Source organism: Myotis yumanensis, unplaced genomic scaffold, assembly GCF_028538775.1.
Source record: "Myotis yumanensis isolate MYYU_CA2020_CCGP unplaced genomic scaffold, mMyoYum1.0.hap1 SCAF_1, whole genome shotgun sequence".
In the NCBI taxonomy this organism is placed as follows: Eukaryota; Metazoa; Chordata; class Mammalia; order Chiroptera; family Vespertilionidae; genus Myotis; species Myotis yumanensis.
In genome coordinates, this window is record NW_027223752.1 from 171512600 (window position 1) to 171537565 (window position 24966).

At 37.2% G+C, this 24966-nt stretch overlaps 1 protein-coding gene across 1 annotated transcript in view; it reads left to right on the forward strand.

Moving 5' to 3' along the window:
• EMCN (endomucin) overlaps positions 1-24966 on the forward strand; it is a 102748-nt gene that overhangs the window by 34444 nt on the left and 43338 nt on the right. Inside the window, exons 2-3 of the mRNA XM_070392105.1 lie at positions 5858-5980; positions 14537-14614. Coding sequence (XP_070248206.1) covers positions 5858-5980; positions 14537-14614 — 201 coding nt within the window. The remainder of the gene's footprint in view (positions 1-5857; positions 5981-14536; positions 14615-24966) is intronic.

The following is a 24966-nucleotide window of genomic DNA, read 5'->3' on the forward strand; positions in this document are numbered from 1 at the left end:
TAGTGCAGGAGAAACTTCAACACTGCCTCCTTCAGGGGTGCATTTTACATGCCCATATCCTATATAATAAAACCCTAATTTGCAAATTGACCCAACAGCGGAACAACTGGTCGCTATGATGCTCACTGACCACCAGGTAGTAGATGCTCAGCCAGAAGCTGGGCTCACAGCGGCAGTGGCCAGAGCCTCTCCCACCTCCTTGGCAGCACTAAGGACCCCTTGGGGGATGTCTGCCTGCCGGGTCCTGGACTGCGAGAGGGCAAAGGCTGGACTGAGGGACCGCCACCCCCAGTGCATGAACATCATGCACTGGGCCTCTAGTAGTAGAATGAGAAACAAACACAGAACTTTCTAAATTGCATAATAGAATGCTGAACTGGGAATCAGGGCAACAATTTTACTGGGGCGATAATCTTTTGAAAATACCTTAAACTCATATATTGTCTAAGCCATAAAATGTAGAAATTGTATTACAGTAAGATAGCAAAAAGTCGCCAAAACCGGTTTGGCTCAGTGGATAGAGCGTCGGCCTGCGGACTGAAAGGTCCCAGGTTCGATTCCGGTCAAGGGCATGTACCTGGGTTGCAGGCACATCCCAGTAGGGGATGTGCAGGAGGCAACTGATCGATGTTTCTCTCTCATCGATGTTTCTAACTCTCTATCGCTCTCCCTTCCTCTCTGTAAAAAATCAATAAAGTATATAAAAAAAAAAAGATAGCAAAAAGTTCTTGCCAGGTTTCAAGTTCTAGAAATCTAATTTAGTCATTTGGTGTTCGTGTTGACCTAGAAGAAGCAAGATCTAGTCTCTTTAGTAGTGGATTTCCAGTGGACTTTAGACATGGACTTGGTAAGGGAACAGATAACTGGAGCAATAGCTGATCATTATGAGGATAAATGAAATTCTAACTTTTAGAGACTATTTGTGAGTTATCTAGAAAGATTAGGGTAGATGACTTGGTCATTTGAAAATATGATACTTGGTTTACATCCATAAGCTGAATTCTCAAAGACAAGATATGCAAGTTCACAAGGAAGATCTCATATGGCAGTGATGGCGAACCATTTGAGCTCGGTGTGTCAGCATTTTGAAAAACCCTAACTTAACTCTGGTGCAGTGTCACATATAAAAAATTTTTGATATTTGCAACCATAGTAAAACAAAGATTTATATTTTTGATATTTATTTTATATATTTAAATGCCATTTAACAAAGAAAAATCAACCAAAAAAAAATGAGCTCGCGTGTCACCTCTGACATGCGTGTCATAGGTTCGCCATCACTGCCATATGGTGTTATATATGAACACTGGGGAATTCTCTATCTTGAACTTCAGAAAATGGAAGACTATTTAGGATCTATGTAAATAGATCCTTAGCATAAATCTATCATATAATTTCTACAATTAAAATAGTTATTTGATTAAAATCCCAACAATGCTTTGTCCTTTCATAGCACAGAAAACTAGTGTCATGGTGTCCCTGTGCTCTCTCAGTCTGGGTGTATGGACATAGGATGGAATCAGGACAGAGTGCCATCTGTTTCTCTTACAACTTCCTAGGAGCAACACTATCTGACTTGGCACAAGCAAAGCCATTGGCATAAGCAAAGCACAGGTCTTGTTAAATTTATCTTTAATCGCCTTGGAGCTAAGGAGAGGGAACTGCTACTTCACCATGTCCTATGAAGAGAAAATACTTCAGAATAAACCATTTTCTTAAATAGTTTCTGATGACATCAAATCAAGCCTAGAAGAAACTTTAGACAATAAATACAGTACAATTATAACTGCTTCTTGCATTATGGACAATAAAACCTTCAACAGTGGTAGTTAATGGGAATAATTCTTATCCACCATACAATAGGAAAAAGTTCTTATTTGCTGATTTTTAAATTGAGTTCATCTCTATTTTTATTTTTCAAATAAAGTTTTAGCAGATTAGACATGTCCTTTAAAGCAGTAAGTCTAATATGTGTGTGTATGTATGTGTATATGAAAGAATGAATGTTTGTTATTTTTAAGGAAAAAATGGTGAATTATTTTATCTGTTTTTTAATTCTAGGTACATAAAGGCAAAACACTGTCTAGTCATTTCTCCCCTTTTACTATCACAGCTTACAAAGGCAAAGAGCAGGTGCAGTTGGGGTATGTGGCTTTGCAGAGAGCCACCTTCCCACAGCAAGACGTGTGGTGGTGAATGGTGTCTTCTCTGAAGTCCAGGCTGTCTGAATTAACATTTGGACTGTACTACTCCCCCCTGTGTAATGTGGGCAAGCTGCTCAGCCTCTTTGAGCTTCAGGGCCCTAATCTGTAAAACGATGCACTGCCTTTGTTAGGATTAAATGAGATAATCTGCAGAAAGAGCTCACATTGAACCTAGCTCTCCTGGTTCACTCAATACTTTTAGGAGTTGTCAGACCTTGCCAAAAGAGGACATACTCTCCATTGAGCAATCTGAAGAACTAATAATAGAGATGTTAATTATGAGTATTAATGGAGTAAGGGTTACTCAAGGAAATCAGTGGCCAAATGTGTGGAAGGATGCTGAGGGAGAAAAGTCTTAAAGTACAGCTCTATCTTACCTCATCAGTGGTTAGAAATATGCCTCCTTGTAATTTATCTCAAGTCATTTCCTGGGCGGGAACTCGTTGATCTCACCTGCTGACTTCAGGAGGGCAGAGGACATTGCTAACATAAAAATGGGGACATTCAGTTCCACTGGTGTCTTCTCATTCTCGGCCACACCATTTCCTGGTCGTTTTTTCTACAGCACAATTTATGTTTGCTCATTTTCCAAAACTCCCTACTGACTTATTGATAATGTCCCAAGTCCCTGGCTTGATGTTCAAGATTCTCTAAAACCTGGCTTCCAGAATTTTACCAAACATCCACCTATCCTTTCATAGCCAAAAAGAACTGTTTGAAGTCTTCTCAATTACTTCGCAGTCCCCCACTCCAGACCTATGCTCATGTCCTCTCCTCTTCCTGTGTGGCAACACTCTTAAAACTCCAGCTCTTATGTCAATTCTCAAACGAAGCATTCCTTACGCATGCCAGCAGGGTGGTCATCTTTTATCTTATAATCTCTTGCCCAATATTTTGTACAGCACCTTTCAAATGTTTAGCTGGAATCACAGTAAGGAATATGTTTTGCATGGCATATATTTCACTTAAATTTACACACACATACATGCACCAAAACAAAAGGTTCATGAAGTTATTTCCAATATCATTCTAATATTGTCTCTTTTCTCTTTCATTTGGCAAAAGCTCTGACTATAATCCACTAAACAGATTTTGTTGTTTTTTAATTAAATTTATTGGGTGACATTGGAAAATAAAATTACATAGGATTCAAGTGTATAATTCTATGATACATCATCCATATAATGCATTGTGTGCTCACCACTCAAAGCTGAGTGTATGAGGATGGAAGGAGATATGACTTTAAATGCAACAGGTTATGCACTAGTCTTTAAATGCATCATAACCTGCACTTTGGAAAACACTGTTCTACATACAAAAATATCCTTTATTATTTATTATGTATAAGCATCACATTCCTTACAGGTTTGAAAGCTACTCAAGGGTGATACCAGGTGGTACATTATAGAATATTTTACTGTATTGAATCATGCTTTTCATATTTGTTACTGTTTGTGGAAGAAAAACGGTAGGAAAGAAAGAAAGGAAGGAAGGGTAAGAGAAAAAGAGAGAGGGAGGGAAGATATAAGAAAAATATCTCTAGAGATGTTGATTATACTCAGAAATTAAGATTGTTACTATTTTGGAAGTCAAAAGATGGGAATCACTGAAGTTATTTCAAGAAAAAAATTCCAGTCAACCGTGGTATGTGCTTCCTTGAATAACTTCATCAACCTTAATTTAAATTTAGAGATTAGTGTCTCATCATGGACTACAGGAGAAAAAGAAAGATAGCGAGAACAAATAGACTAATAGAGAGAAGATAACCTCATCTATGCTATGTTCCTTCTCCCTGATGAATATTGTGGGAAGGAGAGGGGTGACACCAAAGGCGTGAAGTATATCTCCAGAGGTGAAAAAAGCTTTTGACTTGATTTCCATAAGCCTGTGAAAAAGCAGTTCTGTCATTTTGGTATGTGCTGAACACAACTAGTATATGCTGAATACATCAAGCAATTTCTGTGTACTGGCTGTCAACAAAGTTGGTGCTAAGTGCTAACATTGCCAAGCGCTCAAAAATATAAAGCAGCGGTTTCCAACGGATGTGCCACAAGAATTTTTAACACATGCAACACCTGACTAGCAAGTCAGGGGCACTGACCTCTTTTCCCTTAGATTGCCAAATGAAAAAAACGACAACAGCCAACACAATAGCCACCGAGGTGAATGAATCAAAATCACGCCTACTATTTTTGTCAAATTGGCAAAAAATTCTATAATATATTTTTGATGAGCCGCAAAATTTTAGTAATTATTTATCTGTGCCATGAGATGAAAAAGGTTGAAAATCACTGCTATAGAGTGAAATAGGAAATACACCCTATGTCATGGCATCTGAAATATTACTTTTTACTGACATGAAAGATTATTAGTATTTTCCAGATTCAAAAGAGGAAATATTTTAAAGTTAAGTTTATTTTTATTCATTATAACTGAAGAAGTTAGCACATTATATTTTAATGTAATAAAAGTTATAATTGATGAGTTTATGTATACATTTTAAAGGATTAAAACAATTATTTTAGTACAGCGAAAAATAACCTTTGAGCTTTACTGTTTTTGAAATGTAAAAGGCATAATTATAATACATAGGCTACATATCTTATTTTTTAATATTTTAATTAAAAAGCTTTTTTAATTACGGTTGCCATTCAATATTTAAAAGAGGAAAATTTGGGATGAAATTTAAATTTGAAAACTTATACTAGTGACATACATTTACTGAAATGACATAGCAGTGGGATTTGAATATAAGTCTTTGTTATTCAAAATTCATCTTCTTAACTAAATGCTATACTCTATACTCCATTGACTATACATACAAAGTAACAACATAAAAATAATGCCTTCTATGGACATGAATACTTTTTCCAAGTATGTAGACATTTGTTTGTTGCTTTTTGATCTTCAACCCAACAGTGAGTGTACAGAGGCAAGAATAGCAATATAGAGGATCAAAAAGCTTATATAAATGCTAATAAATTATAATAATATTATGTGAAACAAATATTTTATAAATCATGCAGAATTAACTCCTACATCATTTTGAAAAATTATTATTTTAATGGGACTTCTAAGAATTATTATTAAAATATTGAGTTTTTATTGCCAAAGAATGAATTATTAACAGTAAATATGTAATATAGATCACAATTGCCTTCATGTCTGTACCCTTGGATGTCATAATTTAGAGAAGTAAAACATTTGAAAATGCAGATTTATAGTAACTCAATGGCCAAAAATTTAGGCATGTCGCAAAATTGAAAATATTAGTAAAATATCCACTCCCCAGAGAGTGTCTAATTATTTCATCTGACATTAGTTTAATTGATTTGAAATATTGTTAAATTTTAAATGTACACATATATTCCTCACTAGTTTTGTCAGATACTATTTTGTTTCAGACCCACAGACTGCTCATGCCAGCCATCTTGAAAATTCATGCCATTGGTGAGAAGCAGATGGGATTGTGAATGAATACTACTCAGGGCTGACTTAATAACAATTAGAAACTTAATTTCAAATTCATACCCTACTGGCTGTGTTAGCAACATAAACAGAGTTCATTTTATTTAAATATAATAGTCTGTTGATTGGCAAAATAAATGTAAATTTTAATGCAACCACTTTGACACAATTTACTTTTTTTTCAGATGCAGCCACTCCTCCATTAAAATCATCAACAATTTCTGCAGCAAAAACATCTGTACCAACACCAGTCACAACGACATCACTAAATCTTGTTACACAATCAACAGTTGGAACATCTCCCAAAGGTAAGATAAATACTTAGAGTGAAATATACTCTAACTTTAACAAATAAAATTAGTAGAACCTTTGTAATTTAATCACAGGAAAATAATTTAAAACCTTGTACCTGTTGATATGAAGTTCTGTGCTAGTTTACTATTTATAAACTCATGTTATTTTGGACTGAATGCAGAACCCTGCGATCTCGGTGGGATTCTTTGACAATGTCCCCTTAGATCACTTCCTGTTTGAGACTTATCCTACTGTGAAAGTTAAATACACAAAGTTTATTTTTAAAAAAGAATGAAATTATCACTTCCTAAATCATAAAAATATCTTTCTAAATATTGCAGTTCTCCACTTAAACAGCAGAGTTGACTATATTAATAACAAGCTGATTTTGTTAGTTATATTGGGCTGATAAAAGCTTTAATTTGCAGGTGTCAGTAGCAATGTCAACATTATTGTGTTTTATGTTCTAAGTATAAAGGGGATTACCTTATCATCAATGAAAAGTAAAAGGAGACATTATGATCATTGAATTTAAAACTCAAGAGGTTATCAGTCCAATGAATACTGCATTTTCTATCCTGCAACACACATAAAATGAGGCAGATCATTCAGGTCCAATAATCAATGGAGAGAGAAAAAAAATTATTTGTTGACTGCCTGTGGGCAGAAAACCTGGCAGAATGCTAAATTCACAGAGATACCTGAAAATCATACATCCAGATGAATGGATGACTAAAATTCCCTCAGCTACCTTTCTTATCCCTCTATTCTTCATTCACCGTTCAGTCTAATGCCAAGCTTAAACACAAGCTTAAACACATAAGGACCAATGAGGGGTGGTTCACTGGGCCTGAATGGTTTGGGGATTCTCAGAGTAAAATGGTATTATAAATACACTCCACTAGAGGCCCGATGCATGAAATTCATGCAAGAGTGGGCCTTTGGGCGGCTGCCTGGATCCCTCCTCGCAACCATGGTGGCTGCAGTCCCGGCTTAGTCCGGAAGGATATCCAGTCTAATTAGCATATTACACTTTTATTATTATAGATTAGATCTGAAATGTTTAATTTTAAGGTGAAACCTTAAACTCCTAGAACTTCTCTACCAAACCAGGAGAAAGTATACAATGAGGGCATCTCTCTATCTCTATCTCTATCTATCTCTTTCAGTTTTTCTAACTGACACCTTGGTATAAATAAGTACTGACTTGACATACAGACCCAAAAGGTTGAACTTTCACAGTTTTTGTGTTAACTACTTGGAACTTATGTTTTTTCAATAGGAAGATTCCTAACCCTGCCTACAATGATCTATGGTGAATAACACTGTCCAAATAATAACACAAATCCTAACCACTATGTAAATGACCATGAAAAGGCAGAGGTGGAGGTGAGTTCAGTGAAGGAATTCAGACTGAACTGTCATTTGTGATACCAGGAATGCATCTCACGTTTTTGATTGGAATGGAAACTCTATATCTACTCATGTAAAGAATAACTGAGAGACATGTTTAGTGACTTTACAGTTGGGAGCTCCTGTAAAGGGACAGTGAAGCCCCCTTCTCTGAAGCAAATGCATAGAACAATGTGATTCATGTACACACACACACAAACACATACACATACACACACACACTCCTCCTCATTCCTTTCCACAGCACATTTACTGTTTCATAGTACCCAGTTAACAAATGTTAAATTCTAGTCGGTTCTTCAGAAGGGCTTTAAATTATTGAAATTCTATTGTAAAATTGTAATAAGCTAGAGAAGCTTTTGTTTTTACTGTTTTTATTATAAAAATATTCAGATGAACTCAAAAGTAGAGTACTGTAAATAATATCGATATGCCCATCTCCCAGTCAATAATTATCAAGATTTTACCAAATTTCTTCATTTTTTTCTCCTTCGTCCCTTCTTCCTTCCCTCCTTTTTCTCCTCCCTCTCTCCCTTCCTTCTTTCTTTTTCTTTCTCTTCTCTCTTTTTTTGTTTTATTTTGTTGTAAAGTATTTGGAAGGGAATCCAGACTTTATGTCATTTTACCTCTACAAACTAAATGTGCATCTCAAAAAATATGGACAATTACCCTGGCCAGGTGGCTCAGTTCGTTGGAGCTTAATCTTTATACAAAATTGTCGTGGATTCAATCCCTGGTCAGGGCACATATGGAAAGCAACCAACCAATGTTTCTCTCTCACATTGATATTTTTCTCCCTTCCTCTCTCTAAAATCAATAAAAACATATCCTCAAGTGAGGAGATGTGTGTGTGTGTGTGTGTGTGTGTGTGTATATTAGAGGCCCGGTGCACAAAAATTTGTGCACTCGGGGGGGGGGGGTCCCTCAGCCAGGCCTGTGCCCTCTCGCAGTCTGGGACCCCTCGGGGGATGACCACCTGCTGGCTTAGGCCTGCTCCCCGGGGGATTGGGCCTAAGCTGGCAATCAGACATCCCTCTGGCAGCCCGGCAGCCCTTGGGGAATGTCCACTTGCCAGCGGGGAGCAGGCCTAAGCTGCAGTTGGACATCCTTAGCGCTGCTGAGGAGGCAAGAGAGGCTCCCACCATCACCGCTGTACTGGCAGCCATCAGCCTGGCTTGTGGCTGAGCAGAGCTCCCCCATGTGGGAGCGCACTGACCACCAGAGGGCAGCTCCTGCATTGAGCATCTGCCCTCTGGTGGTCAGTGTGTGTCATAGTGACCAGTCATTCCCAATATTTCTGCTGTTAAGGTCAGTTTGCATATTACCCTTTTACTATATAGGAGAGAGGCCTGGTGCATGGGTGGGGGCTGGCTGGTTTGCCCTGAAGGGTGTCCTGGATTAGGGTAGGGATCCCGCTAGGGTGCCTGGTCAGCCTGGGTGAGGGGTGATGGCTGTTTGCAGCTGGTCACACCCCCTTCAGGGTGGGGGTCCCCACTGGGGTGCCTGGCCAGTCTGGGTGAGGGACTGAGGGCCGTTTTCAGGCTGGCCGGTGACTGAAGCTCCCAGCCTCTCCTTTTTTTTCTTTTTTCTTTTTTATTCTGGGATTTATTTACCTTCTATAATTGAAACTTTGTTGCCATCACTGCAGCTAAGAGCCGGGCTCCTGCTTGCTCCAGCTCTGTGGCCACGGCCTGCTGAAAGCGGGTATCTGGGGTTTGTTAAGCTTCTATAATTGAAACTTTGTCTCTTTTGGAGCTCAGAGCCGGGCCGCAGCAGGCAGGGAACCTTGGCTTCCTCCATCACTGCAGCAAGCAAGCCTCCTGCTCGCTTTAGCTGCATGGCTGCCGGCCGCCATCTTGGTTGGGTTAATTTGCATATCTCGCCGATTAGCCAATGGGGGCGTAGCGAAGGTACGGTCAATTACCATGTTTGTCTATTATTAGATAGGATATATATACAATTTATTTTAAAGCTACAATGTCATTATAAAATCTCTCAAATTAAGAATTTCTTAGAATCATATAATATTTGTTTAGAAGTGTTTTAAGTATTTTAGTAACCATTACTATAGCAGTGAAGAGGAATTAGAGGAAGGAAAGAGTCTATTCTGGGATCTCTCAGGAAGGCAGCTGAGAGAGTGACGGTGGAAGGCAGATGAAGAAGGAAAGGCAGGCTCTGATGGGCATGATCTGCTCCGATGCAGTATGAGAAATGGAAAGTCTGGCTTGTTGGTCGGGATGTTTGGGGCCATCAGGCAGCTGGGGGGCCATGATGCCTAAAGGAAAATGAGTGGAGAAGGAAGACAGAGAAAGGAAAGGAGAGAGAAACATCTATTTTTATTTATTTTTATTTTTTTAGAGAGAGAGAAAGGAAAAGAGGGAGAGAGGAATGGTGAGAGAGAGAAACAGACATTCATGCATTAGTTGGTTGAATTTTGTATGTGTCCTGATCAGGGATGGAACCCACAACCTGGTGTATTGGGACAAGGCTCTAACCAAGGGAGCTACCCAGATGGACTTAGACATTTTCTTAACTTCAGACCTATGAGGGATTTACATATTAGGGAGTTTTATACAGTGTCTCATCCTCCAAAATAACTAAATTTAGATTATACAGTAATATCACAAAAGGTATATCTATAGTGAAGTGATTCCATATTCCCCCTTCCTCATGGCTAACGTAGTAATTTTAGCCACAATAAACGTGTTTAACAAAAAAACAAGCAAAAAGCATGCCATTGAGGAGTTTCTTTATTTCCATCGTAAGGCTTCCCCATCAGACTTTTTTGTTTAGAGATCAAAGGCACTTGATTTAATAGTGCTCAGGTGTATTCTAAAGCGTGTATATTTTATTTCTCCAGAAAATGGCAGAAATGTTATCAGAAAAATGGAAAATGTGCAACAAGGGCATTCTTACAGCAATGGCAGAGGTGATGGATGGAGCTTGGCCTGGAGCAGAGCTTGCTCTCAGAGATCTACCCCATTAGAGAGCGAGGACTTGCTCTCTTCCTAGATGTATATCAAGTGCGCCACCCTTTTGTTCAAAGGCCAATCAATGGCCAGAGTTAAAAATCAACATTTGGCAGACACTGAAAATCCTTATTATAAAATGAACTTCTAGGATACAAAAATAAACCTGAAATTTCATTCTTAAAATGTAATTATTTTCCAGCTTGATTTTTGAAACATTCAATAGTCAATTTTTTAATGAGCTGAATTATAATGAAGAAATAAAAATTTCTCAGCCCTGATACTGAACATTTTTTATGCTAAGTGGATGTTCAATTTCAACTGAGGTCAGTAGAGGAGCCAGATACTTTGGCCATCTCTTCCATATGGAGTACCAGGTGTGGTGATGCTTAAGATGTACTCCCTTTCTAGAAATTGATTAACATGCATCTATAAAAAACAGACTTTTAGAAGGCATCTTTGTAATTTTTTTTGTATTATTAGTGGGAAGAAATGGGTTTGGGTACCTCTTTTTCCATATTTTTTTTCTTTTATCCATTCTCTTTATATTCCTTAAGTTTGAACTGAATATGAATCACCTGAGATAGCTTTATACATGATCTCTTAGATTTTCCTTCTTACAGAATTCCTAAGTGGTAAAGTTGACATTTTGCTTTTAGTTTATTTTCACAAAATATGAAATGTTTACAAGTTGACATTTTCTGGAAACCCTTGTGTCCTGTGAATGGAATTAAATACAGTTCTAAAAGGTTATTTTGGAAAGTGTTATAAATGATAGTTTACTAAATAATTTTACAAAGAATAGAACTCTTCTCTGATTTAATCTTTTATAAACATCTGTTGACTCAAAATTATATTAAATCCCTAAAGATATATAGCTATAATACCCTCTTAATGTTCACATTAGATTCAGTCTATTTCTTTTATTGACCACTTTAAAGTACTTAATCATTGTTTTGCACATAAAATTAACAGAAATAACAATTCTCATTAGTACTTACATTTTTAAAATGTATCTTTATTGTTGAAAGTATTACAGATGTCCCCTTTTCTCCCTCATTGACCCCTTCCATCCCATCCTCAACCCACTCCCACTATTGTCTGTGTCCTTGGGTTATGAATATATGCATATAAGTTTTTGGTTAATCTCTTCCCTCCAACCCACCTACCTTAATTTTGCAATCATAAGATGCACTTATACTTCAGAATGTTAACATGTTTAGCACAGAGAACTGTACTATAAGTTATATGTAGAATTCTTATTTACATTTGAAAGGGAATTCTTATACATTAACAACAAATCTAAAATAAATTATATACTATTTATGTTATAGATATTTTATGCTGATAAAATATGATGATCATCAGCATGATCATAAGATCACTGTTCAGAAATGTAGATCCATTTGGCTCTTCAGTTTTCCAAAGACCAAGACTGAAAATGAACCCAAATATAAGATTTGGGTTAAATACTTTGGCCAAATTCAACTTTGTTACATCTCTCTTCTCTCGAACAAACATGAATTCAAGATATGTATTTAAAAAAATGAGTCAAGGGATTCAAAAACTCAAAGATTATATAAATTTGGCATTTTCTCTATGTATATTATCACTAGGGGCCCAGTCCATGAATTTGTGCACCTTGAAAGGAACTGTGGGCTGCGAGGCTGTGGTGGGCACAGGGGTGGGTCTTACCCCATCCTCCGGGCCCCCGCCCAGCCCCTTCCACCGAGGTCCCTGCTTCCCTCTCTGCCGGCAGCCCTGCTTGCACATGCTGATGGCACAGATTGGGGCAGCTGCCAGCAGCAGGTGCGAGCAGCGGCTGCTGCCCCGATCGCCCCTCAGGAGCAGGGGGAGGTGAAGAAGCCCTGGGGGGCTATCAGGGCTGGCAGCTGCTGCTCACACCTGCTGACCGGGGCCAGTGCTGGGCACCGGCAGCAGGTGTAAGCAATGGCTCCAGCGCTGGCAGCAGGTGCAAGCGGGGCCAGCGGCAGTAGCAGGTGCCATTACCGGGCAGAACTGCAGTGAGTGGGAGCAAAGAATTTTCAGTAATCACCAGAGACTTGCCCCTGTGAAAGCAACCAGTGCCCCTGCTCCACCATCCTACCACAGCCAACACCCGCCATGTTCCGTGCATGTCCCTTGGTGGTCAGCGCACATAATAGCAACCGGTTTTTCCATTGTTCGGTTGTTCCACCATTCAGTCTATTTTCCTATTAGGGTTTTATGTATATAGACTAGACGCCCAGTGCACGAAATCATGATGGGTGGGGTCTGGCTGGCCGGCCCTGATGGGGGCCCATTGGGCTGGACCGGTGGGGAGGGCGGAGGGGCCACAGGCAGTTGGCCAGCCGGCTCACCCCCGATCAGGGTGTTGGGGGTTGATTGGGGGCCAGGCTGGCTGGGGGCAGGGTACAATCAGGGCCCGGATCAGGTTGGTTGGCTGCCACAGTGCACATCATAGCCACTGGTCATTCTGATCGTTCCGCCATTCTGGTCACTGGGCTTTTAGATAGATAGATAGATAGATAGATAGATAGATAGATAGATAGATAGATAGATAGATAGATAGATAATAGATAGATAAATAGATTATATGTGTCCTGATTATTTCCTGTAATTATCTCTTGAATTTTCAAGCAATATACAAGCCATATGCCAGTAAAACATAATGGCAAGGTGATTATAAAAATTCAATTCAGCCTGTTATTGGTACCAAGAATCTCAAGAGTAGGGATGAAGTGAAAACAAAGGCACCATGTCTACCTAGAGAAGACACTTTATTTATATCATTACTTTCTTTACAATGTTAGCATCATGTGAGTGGGCAATGTACCATCTCAAACCTAGCTTTTAGGAATAATGTTTTGTTCATTGGTGTCTTCATTTAAAATATAACCACATATGAGCGAAAAAAACCTTTTAGAAAGTCTTACATACCTCGGTGCACTCCACATTTTAATTCACAAATGCTGCCTATTGCAGCCACTGTCCATTGTTGTAACCTATTTCCCTTAATTAGCAGTGAGGGACAGAGGAGTGAGCAGTAGACAAAAATCTCCACCATCTTAGAGGTGTTTGTCCTCAGTAGTTCTCCAAAGGTCTTATCTTCTTCTTGTGGTTTCTAAGTATCTTTAAAAAAATTTAGTTTGTTTTATTTTATTTTATTTTTCCTATCACCATTTATCTCCTTATGCCCTCTTCCACCTTCACCCAAATTATATAGCACCCAAAATTATATAGCTCCAGCCAGCTTACCCTTGAAAGCCTTCTCTGGAGTAGGGTTTTAAAGCATTAGATAAACTTTACAGAGGCAAACAGTTCCTCCTCCCAATATAGCATGCATATACTATATAAGAACCAAGTTTTATATATGTCACATAGTAAAAATGGGACCTGGTCCCTAATCACAAAAGGATGTTCTAATGTGTTTTACGAAAGAAGGAAATGATGATTATTTTGGATATCTAACGGGTTAGTCATGCTCACTAAAAGCAGAGCTTGTCCCTTTGTTGGCCCCCTGTCCTGTATGAGTGCCACCTTATCTGCAACAACATTTACTACATGCAGGTTTTATGCCAGGAATTACTCTTGATACCACTCAGATTAAAAAGATGACCGAGAATCAGATGCTGCCCTACAGAGTGTAAGAGTGGGCCTTGTACTGAGTGGGCACTCAATGAATATTTCATAAATGAACAAATTAATTAATTATAGGAGTCTGCAAGTTTCTAAGTTATGTTTATTTGGAAGTCTGAATGTCATAACCAAATTAACAAAATAACATGTGATTCTGAGAAAAATAAAGACATGTTATTCCTACATGCTATTGACCAGGTCATTGCATCTCCGTTGGGAAAAATAAAATGATTTCAAATCATTTGCTTTCACAATAATATTTTTGTACATTTAAAGATCCCCAAGTAGCAAACTGTAGTAAAAATTTGTTTTGTTAGTCTTTCACACACAAAAAAAATGTGTGTGTGAACACACATATGTGTGTATGTGTGTGGGGTAGCTTGGACAAAAGGAGCTGGAATATGAACAAATTAAAGATAGGCAAAGGCTTACCCAGTACCTTAGAGAGGGATTACAGTCCACCTCCAGATTTGACTTATTTTTATTTATTCCTTGGCAGATGAGATGAAATTGTGATTAATAATAATGTCATCTATCTTATCAAACTAGGAACAACCAACAAGGAATCCTTACAAACATCTCTGCTGCCAACACTTACTTCATTAATCATGACAGTTAAAGGTGAAGGTGAGTAATAATATTTTTATTTTCTCTATATAATTTGCATACCATCATATTATAAACCATACTGCATACCCTTTTAAAGTACACAGTTCAATGGTTTTTTAGTATATTTATGAGATTGTTTTACCATCACCACTACCTGATTACAGAATATTTTCATCACCTCAAGAAAAAACCCTGTATCTGTTACTAATCACTTTCTATTCCCACTTTCCCCCAGCCCCTGGCAACCACAAACCCACATTGTGTCTCTGGAGATTTGCCTATTCTAGAAATTCCATATAAGTATAATCATATGACCTATGACCTCTTGTGTCTGAATTCTTTCACTTAGGATAATGCTCTGAGGTTTATGTATGCTGTAGTATGTTTCTATAGCTCATTCTTTTCCATGACTGAATAATATTTCATTAGATGGATCACTATATTTGCTGACCTATTTATTAGTTGATGGAAATTTGAACTGTTTCTGCATTTTGGCTATTATAAATAATGCTGCAAAGAACATACATGTACAAGTTTTTGTGTGAGCACATGTTTTCATTTCTCTTGGGTATATACCTTGAAGGACTATGTAACATGGTAATTCTATGTTTAACTCTTTGAAGAACTGATTTCCAAAACACCTGCACTATATTACATTCCCACCAGAAATGTATGAGGATATGAATTTTCCATTTTCTAACCAATACTCTATATTTTCATCATAGTCATTCCAGAGGGTGTTAAGTGATATCTCATTGTCGTTTTGATTTATGTTTTCCTAATGACTAATGACATTGAGCATCTTTTCATGTACCTGTTGGCCATTGTGTATCTTCTTAGGAGAAATGTCTATTTAAGTCGTTGCCCATTTTTTAATTGAGCTATGTGACTTTTTACTGTTTAGTTGTAAGAATGTTTTATATATTTTGAGCTAGATCATTAGTGAGTAGATAATATGCAAATACTTTCTCCCATTCTGTGGGTTGTCTTTGCATTTTCTTGAGCTGTCCTTTGAAGGACTAAAATCTCTAATTTTGATGAAGTTAAATGTGGTTATATTTTCTTTTGTCATGTAGAGGAAGCAAAACTTTACCCATCATAGGTTTTTAGCTTGGACCTTTAACAGCAAGACATACAAACAAAAGAAAAATAGTTTATTAACACATGCAGTGTACATCATGTTAGAAACCTAAAACAAAGAGTACCTCAAAGCAGTGACTTAGAATTCAGCTTATATACCATCTTCAACAACAACAACAACAACAAAACAATGCATTTGTTAAAAAAAGAAATCACAGGACAGAGACAGGACAAAGGAAGAGTAAGCCTCCCAAGGGTAGCAAACTGAGGGAAGATTAATAGATAAATATATGAAAGGAAACTAATGGGCGAAGTTTTGTTTGCAAATTCCTTGGCCTGATAAAAGTCTGTCTCCAGTAAAAAGGAATTTATATCCTGCCTTTAGGCAAAAAAGGGGAAGCTTTTTTTTTTTTTTTTTTTTTTTTTTTTTTGCATTTGCTGCTTCTTAATTGCCTTCAGCTTTAAATTTTTATGTCAAAGAGACATATTTTGGGATGACACTCTAGTTTTTTTAGTCACTGTGCAGTAGGACCAAATGTAAGAAACCATTGCTCAACTCAAGTCACAAGATTTACACCAATGTATTCTTCTAAGGATATTATAGTTTTAGCTCTTACATTTAAGGCTGGTTTTGTATATGGTATAGGGTAGACATCTGGCTTCCTTCTTTTGCATGTGATTATTCAGTTGTCCTAACATCATCTATTGAAAAGACAATTCTTTCTTGATTTGAATCGTCTTGGCACTCTTAATGAAAATCAATTGGCTATAAATGCATGGGTAATTTTCTGGACTCTCAAATCTACTCCGTTTATCTATATGTCTACCCTTATCCAGAATCATCACTGTAGATTACTATAGCTTTGCATTAACTTTTGAAATCAGGAAATGTGAGTGCTCCAACAGTTTTTCTTCTTTTTCAAGATTGTGTTGACTATTTTGAGTCACTTGAAATTTCATATAAATTTTAGGATAAATTTGTCAATTTCTGCAAAAAGTCAGTTGACATTGTGATAAGGATTGCATTGACTCTGTTTGAAAAAAGTCAGTTTGGGAAGTATTACCATTTTAACAGTTTTAATTCTTCCAATCCATGAATGTGAGATGACTTTCCATTTATTTAGGTCTTTTTGTTTCTTTTGATAATGTTTATAGTTTTCAGTGTAGAAGATTGCTTTTGTTCAATTTATTCCTAATGTTTTATTCATTGTGATGCTGTTAGAAATGGAATCATTTTTAAAATTTTGTTGTTCAATGCTACTATATAGAAATAAAATTTATTTTCAAATATTAATATTGTATCCTGCCTCCTTATTGAGCTAATTTGTTGGTTCTAATGTGTGTGTGTGTTCCTTAGGATTTGCTATATCCAAGATTCATCTGCAAATAGAAATATTTTACTTCTTGACCCAGTGATTCCATTTATTTTCTGCTCTGAATGCCTTTTATTTTATTTTCTTGCTCATGTGCCCTGGCTAGAACCTTCAATACAACATTGAATTGAAGTGGTGAGAGGGGATATTAAGAAAGTCCTCTCTTATTACTAGTACTAGTGGCCCGGTGCATGAAATTCATGCATGGTGGGGGGGGGGGGGTACCTCAGCCCAACCTACACCCTCTCTAATCTAGGATCCCTCAGGGGATGTCTAACTGCTGGTTTAGGCCTGATCCCACTGGCAGTCGGACATCCCTCTCGCAATCAGGCACCTCTGGCTCCTAACCACTCACCTACCTGCCTGTCTGATCACCCCTAACCACTCTGCTTGCCAGCCTGCTTTTCCTCAACTGCCCCCCCACTGGCCTGCTCACCCCCAACTGCCCCCCCATCAGTCTGCTCACCCCCAACTCCCTCCTACTGTCCCCCACTGCTGACCTGTTCTCCCCAACTGCCCTCCCCTGCTGGCCTCATGACCCCCAACTGTCCTCCCCTGCCAGCCTCATGGCCCCTAACTGTCCTCCCAGGCCAGCCTTCTCACCCCCAACTGTCCCCCCCTGCTGGCCTGCTTGCCCCCTACTGCCCCTCACTGCCGGCCTGTTTGCCCCCAAGTGGCCCCCCACCAACCTGATCACCCCCAACTTCCCTCCCCTCCTGACTTAACCCCCTAACCCCCTCTGCCTCGGCCCCACCAGCATGGCTTTGTCTGGAAGGACATCCGGAAGGTCTCCCAATCTAATTAGCATATTATACTTTTATTAGTTAGATGTTGAGTGTTTTTATCATGCAAGGGCGTTGCATTTTATCATGTGCATTTTCTTACTATATTGAGATTATTATATGGTTTTTATCTCTCATTTTATTAAAATGTCATATGACATATTACATCAACAACCTTACATTTCTGGTTAAATCCCACTTGGTTATTACATATTATGCTTTTTGTATGCTGTTGGATATGATTTGTATTACTTTGCAAAGAATTTTTGTGTCTACACTTATAAGATACAGGTTAATAGTTTTCTTGTGATGTTTTTTGGGATGAGGTTAGTTCTAACCTCAGTAAATGAATTAGGAAATATTCCCTTCTCTACCAATTTTTGGAAGAGTTTATAAAGAATTATTCTTTAAACATACGTCATAATTTACCATAAAGCTGTCTGGCCCAGGCTTTTCTTCGTGGAAAATTTTGAATTAGTATCTTAGCCTCTTTATAGAGGTTGTTATAAGTCTATTCAGATTTTTTCTTGACTCAAATTGCTAATTAGTGATTTACTAAGAAGTTGTCCATTTCCTCTAGGTTATCTAATTTGGTGGCACACAATGGTTCATAGCATTGCCTTATAACCCTTTTTATTTCTATTAAGATGGTAGTAATGTCCTCTATTTCATTCATTATTTTAGTAATATGAGTCGTCTTTTTTGTCAGGCTAATCAGGTTTATCAATTTTGTTGATCTTTAAAAAACCAACTTTTTGTTTTATTGATTTTTCTATTTCTTTCCTTTCTAATCTTTAGTATGTGTTTTTTCTTTTGCTCCCATTAGTTTGCTTGTCTATTTCTAAATTCTTAATTTCACAGGTTAGGTTAGGTTATTGATTTAAGATTATATTTCTTTTTAAATATAGGTGTTTATACCAATATATTTCCTTCTCAGATTTTTGCTTCATCCCATTAATTTTCATATATTATGTTTTCATGTTCATTCATCTCAAAGTATATTCTAAAATTCCTTGTAATTTAATCCTTGACACATTGGTTATTTAGGATTATATTGTTTCATATCTACATATTTATTAATTCCTCCCCCACTATGTTTTAAAAATTATTTTTCTTCGGTGTATTTACTACCTATCAGAGGTTTCCCCCTTCAAGCATCTAATTTTAAAATTAAATTTTAAAAATAAATAGTATAGAGATTATTCTAAAGAATAGTATGGATATCTATTAGTATTGTCTCATTAAGCAGAACATAGTAAGCATTGACTCGCAAGTGCTTTGCACTTTTTTAAGGTACTATTTTTAAATAGTGCATTTGCTTCTCATCTTGAGAAATGTATTATCATTTTTAGATTGTTTTAACAATTATATTTAAAATATTATTTTTTAAAGATAACTGAGTTTCAAAAAGGCTAAATGACTTAATTTTTTAAAAAACACAAATTTTATAATAATTTTGAATTTCAAAATTTCTCTTTTAACTTCAAATTTTTCTATTTAACAAATTCATCATCGACTCTTTGTTAATGAGTGTATAGTATTTTAACTTCAATTCATCACTTGGCTGTTAAGTAGTGACACCTTCAGGTATTAATAAGGCTCACAGAGCATTTTTTTTCTCCCTCCACAATGTGGTCACCAAATTCTGTAATTGTTTTATGTGTGGATATGGGTGTTTTTTCTGTTTTTGGTACATGTTCTTGTTTTTTCCCTACTTTCAAGCTATCCCACTGGTGAGATTGCCAGCCTGCTGTGGATGGTTATTTCTTTTAATTACTCCTTTAACTGAGAGCAACTGAACACACATAACACCAAGAATAACTTGAGTTGTGTTTACAAAAGACTACATAAGTCCAGGTGAAAAGTCATGTCCTTGAGGATAGTGTAAGAACATTATGTGCAGATAAACTTCACAGCAACAATAGATCTTGTTGTTTCTGTCTACTCTGATGTTCTTCATCTTGCTTTCAGTGTGGATAGGCAAGGTTACCATTTTGGAGTCTCACTATTGAATAAGGCTACTGTTGTCTAACTTTTTTTTTTTAACTGGCAGAAACGTATTTACAGAAAGTCTTATTGGTATATAAAAAATGCCAATATATCAAACAGTACACGTTGAGTTGCTCAATTTGAAACAATGTTGTGTGTGGTGTATATATATGGGCAGTGTGGACCTCTACCCATTCCTTTCTCTTACCACTAAAGATAGGGGGTCCATGAGGCTTCCCCACTGAACCCTTAGGTCTACAGCAGTACAGTTAAAATTACTGAAATAAGATATTATGTTTATTTAAATTCTATTTATAGTTTTTATAATGTATACTATATAAGCAGGAAACAAGCAAAGCAACCCTTTTCACCCACCACCTGACCTGAGCGTATACCGTTGTGTAATTTTTGTAAACCACAGTTTTCAAAAGGGCAACTCAAATGTTCCAGAAGCTTTTAAAGTCCCCATAAGCATCATTGCTAATTAATCACTGTCATGTAAAACCTTGCAGGTAAATAGGACCACTAGATAAGAGAAAATAAAGGTGAAGCCCCTAGCAATATTTTCTCTAATTCCAAGAAACACTGTTAAAATAGATTTTAAGGAAGTGGTAAGTCAACATCTACTTGATAGTGAGGTCGCTAAGGAAGAGCAGAAGGATTGAAAAAGAATCCCAAATTACTAGATTCCTCTGAAGTCACCAAACTACACCAACCCATCTGATTTCTGGCATACATTAGCAAAAAGCATCTCTAAGTACAGTATAACTTTATTCCTGGCCTGGGATCAGTCCCAAATTCCTATATAAACTTACCTTGGTAAAGTGGGTTAGGTAATGGATAGATCTGGAGACACCTAAACACCTTTCGTCAGTGCCTAAATGGCAGGGAGCTTTTCGATGGTCTGCTCTGACTCACTGTCTTTGGGCTTAGACACAGTGTCTAATTGGTCTTGCAAGAGGGAGGACAGTGGTGAATATACAATTCCATAAACAGATGGAAGAACATACCGTGTTCGTGGATTGGTAGAATCAACATCATTAAAATGTCCATACTACCCAAAGCAATCTATAAATTCAACGCACTTCCCATTGAAATACCAACGGCATACTTCAAAGATCTAGAACGAACTCTCCAAAAATTCATCTGGAATAAAAAAAGACCCCGAATAGCTGCAGCAATCCTGAGAAAGAACAAAGTAGGTGGGATCTCAATACCAGATATCAAGCTGTATTACAAAGCCACTGTTCTCAAAACTGCCTGGTACTGCCACAAGAACAGACATATAGATCAATGGAGTAGAATAGAGAGCCCAGAAATCGGCCCGAAACAATATGCTCAATTAATATTTGACAAAGGAGGCAAGAACATACAATGGAGCCAAGATAGTCTCTTCAATAAATGGTGTTGGGAAAATTGGACAGATATATGCAAGAAAATGAAACTAGACCACCAACTTACACCATACACAAAAATAAACTCAAAATGGATAAAGGACTTAAATGTACGACAGGAAACCATAAAAATTCTAGAAGAATCCAAAGGCAACAAAATCTCAGACATATGCCGAAGCAATTTCTTCACTGATACAGCTCCTAGGGCACTTGAAACTAAAGAGAAAATGAACAAATGGGACTACATCAAAATAAAAAGCTTCTGCACAGCAAAAGAAACAATCAACAAAACAACAAGAAAGCCCACTGAGTGGGAAAACATATTTGCCAATGTCATATCTGATAAGGGCCTAATCTCCAAAATTTATAGGGAACTCATACAACTTAACAAAAGGAAGATAAACAATCCAATCAAAAAATGGGCAAAGGATCTAAATAGACACCTTTCAAAAGAGGACATTCAGAAAGCCAAGAGACATATGAAAACATGCTCAAAGTCACTCATCATCCGAGAGATGCAAATCAAAACAACAATGAGGTACCATCTCACACCTGTCAGACTAGCTATCATCAACAAATCAACAAACAACAAGTGCTGGAGAGGATGTGGAGAAAGGAGCCCTCCTGCACTGCTGGTGGGAATGCAGACTGGTGCAGCTACTATGGAAGACAGTATGGAGTTTCCTCAAAAAACTAAAAATGGAACTCCCATTTGACCCTGTGATCCCAGTTCTAGGAATATATCCCAAGAAAACAGAAACACCAATCAGAAAGGATATATGCACCCATATGTTCATAGAAGCACAAACAGCCTAAGTGCCCATCAGTAGATGAATGGATTAGAAAACTGTGGTACATCTACACGATGAAATACTATGCTGCTGTAAAAAAGAAGGAACTCTTACCATTTGCAACGGCATGGATGGAACTGGAGAGCATTATGCTAAGTGAAATAAGCCAGTCAATGAAGGAAAAATACCACATGATCTCACTCATTCATGGATAATAAAGACCATTATAAACTTATGAACAATAATAGATACAGAGGCAGAGCTGCCTCAAACAGATTGTCAAACTGCAGGGGGAAGGCCGGGGAGGGTTGGGGGGCAGGAGGGAGGGGGGTAAGAGATCAACCGAAGGACTTGTATGCACTCATATAAGCATAACCAATGGACATAAGACACTGGAGGGTAGGGGAGGCCAGGGGATTATCAAGGGCGGGGGAAAAAAAAGGGACACATATGTAACACCCTTTGTAATACTTTAAGCAATTAAAAAAAAATAAAAAATAAAAATAAAAATTAAAAAAAAACAATTCCAAAGGGCCATTAACACCTACCTTAACCCACCATCTAAATAATATGAAAAAGAAAAAAGAAATATAAAATTAACAGTGAAATAAAACTCTCTCCTCTTCTTGCCTTCTGCTGAAAGCTGTAGTTTCACTTTACCTATATTTGTCTACCACCACCATTTTGTTTTCTTCAAAATCTTTGAAACTTTCTTTTAGATTGGTTCCTTAGGACTGAAGAACTGAAGGAGATGCAGTCTTAAGTTCCTGAATTGTTCAGGTGTTTGGCCTACACTCCTGTAATTAATTTTTTTTTTTACTTTTTTATCTTGGGCTTGGAATTTAAACTTATTTACAGTCTGGGGTATTGCTTTTCACTTCAAGGGAGGAGATCAAGAGAATCTGAGGAAACCTTAAGAAGCTGCTTTTCCATATGTTTAGCACTGTTTTCACATCATCCTAGGACCAGTGGTTCTCAACCTTCTGGCCTCATGCCGTGACCCAACCATAAAATTATTTTCGTTGCTACTTCATAACTGTAATGTTGCTACTGTTATGAATCGTAATGTAAATATCTGATATGCAGGATGGTCTTAGGCAACCCCTATGAAAGGATCGTTCGACCCCCAAAGGGGTCGCGACCCACATGTTGAGAACCGCTGCCCTAGGAGCATTGCCATAAACATTTATGCTCCTCATAATATTTCTACGAGAGGCTCTTTAATATTACTCCAGATGCCATTTAAACCAATCAGGACATTAATTTAGTTAATTTACCCCAAACTATGCATGTTGTCATGGGGCAAAATTTCTATGGAATATTAGTATATCAAGTGATCCCTGAGAGTTAAGGTTCTTGGAAAATTACTTTAGAAAATACTACCCCCTAGAGTTTTACAATGGATAATAACATTTTTTAAAAATCTTAGTAATACTAACATAAAGACATTCACTTGATTTTAAAATTTATGCAGCTTCAAATAATTTGATTTAAAAAAATTTTTGTTGTTGTTATTAATCCTCTCTATTGATTTTTAGAGAGTGGAAGGAGAGGGGGAGAGAGAGAGAGAGAGAGAGAGAGAGAGAGAGAGAGAGAGAGAAATATCAATTGGTTGCCTCCAGCATGTGCCCAACCAAGGCCAGATTGAGCCCTGCAACACAGGTATATGCCCTTGACTAGAATCGAACCCAAGATTCTTCAGTCCTTGGGCTGAAACTTTATTCACCAAGCCAAACTGGCCAGGGCTAAAAAACATCTTTTTAAAAAATATATAACCAAATAACATACCATACTAGTATTATCACACCTTAAATTTCTAATATAATTAATGTTCACACTTATTGCTTGCTCCCCCAAATTTAATTTCCCAAAATATACAAGATGAATTCCATATTAATATTTTCAAGACAATTATAAAACAGCCTCTATTTCTCTGCTCAGTCAAGCCATTTAAGGGTATGGTTGAATTCAAGGTCTTTTCTCTGCATTTACACTCTAGTATTGGTGTGTATCTCTCAAAGTATCTCTTGTGTTAAATTTTCCTTATTACAATTCAAATATGGATTAAAAATTACTTATATTTTGTCTTTCGTGCATTTCACCTAAAACAAAGCTCTAAGAATTAAAAAATCATGAATTAAAAAAACACAGACCCTAAAATTAAGGCCAATATTTTCTCAATATTGCAATATAAATTAATATTTCTCTACTAAAATAAGATTCCTCAAACCTAATACATATATTACTAGCTAGACATAATGCTATTTGGACCTGTAGACCAAAGCAGATATATAGGGGTATCTGAGGGGAAATGGCCAGACAGAAAACTGGAAAAGAGCAAACCATGTAAGTTTAGAGAACAGCTTTAAGTATGGTTTTCTTTTTAATCTGAGGAGGCAGTCACTTTTGGGCAGGAGTCCAGAATCTACTATATGTGAACCCAAAATGCAATTAGGACAATTTTTTTCAACAAAATATTAATATAAGACAATTGTTCTCATATATTAATAAGTTTCAGTCACCCAGTTTTTTTTCTCTCCTGAGACTAGAATTTGAAACATTTCAGTATACTAGTAAAATTTGAGAATTTACAACTCTGGAGCATCAGTCATGCATCTTTTATTCTAGTCATTTTAAGTTCACCATGGATATTTAAAAATATTTCGATTGCCTTCAAATCATTTAAGATTCCTTCCATCGCCTAATTGGAGTAATTGACAACCTGCACTGAATTGAGTGTAAACTCTAGTTCTACTCTCATTTGTGAAATATATTCCACATTAATAATAGTAGCTCTCTAAGCAAAATCAATGGTGTTGCATTGCAGCTATTCCATTACTCTACTCTTTTGTTTGTATTTTTCTAATCTGGCCACTCCCCACATCTTTCTTATCTGTATATTCTCTTTCTGTCACCAAGATTGTTGAGTCTGCTTTATACTATGAAATTCTTTAGGCCTTC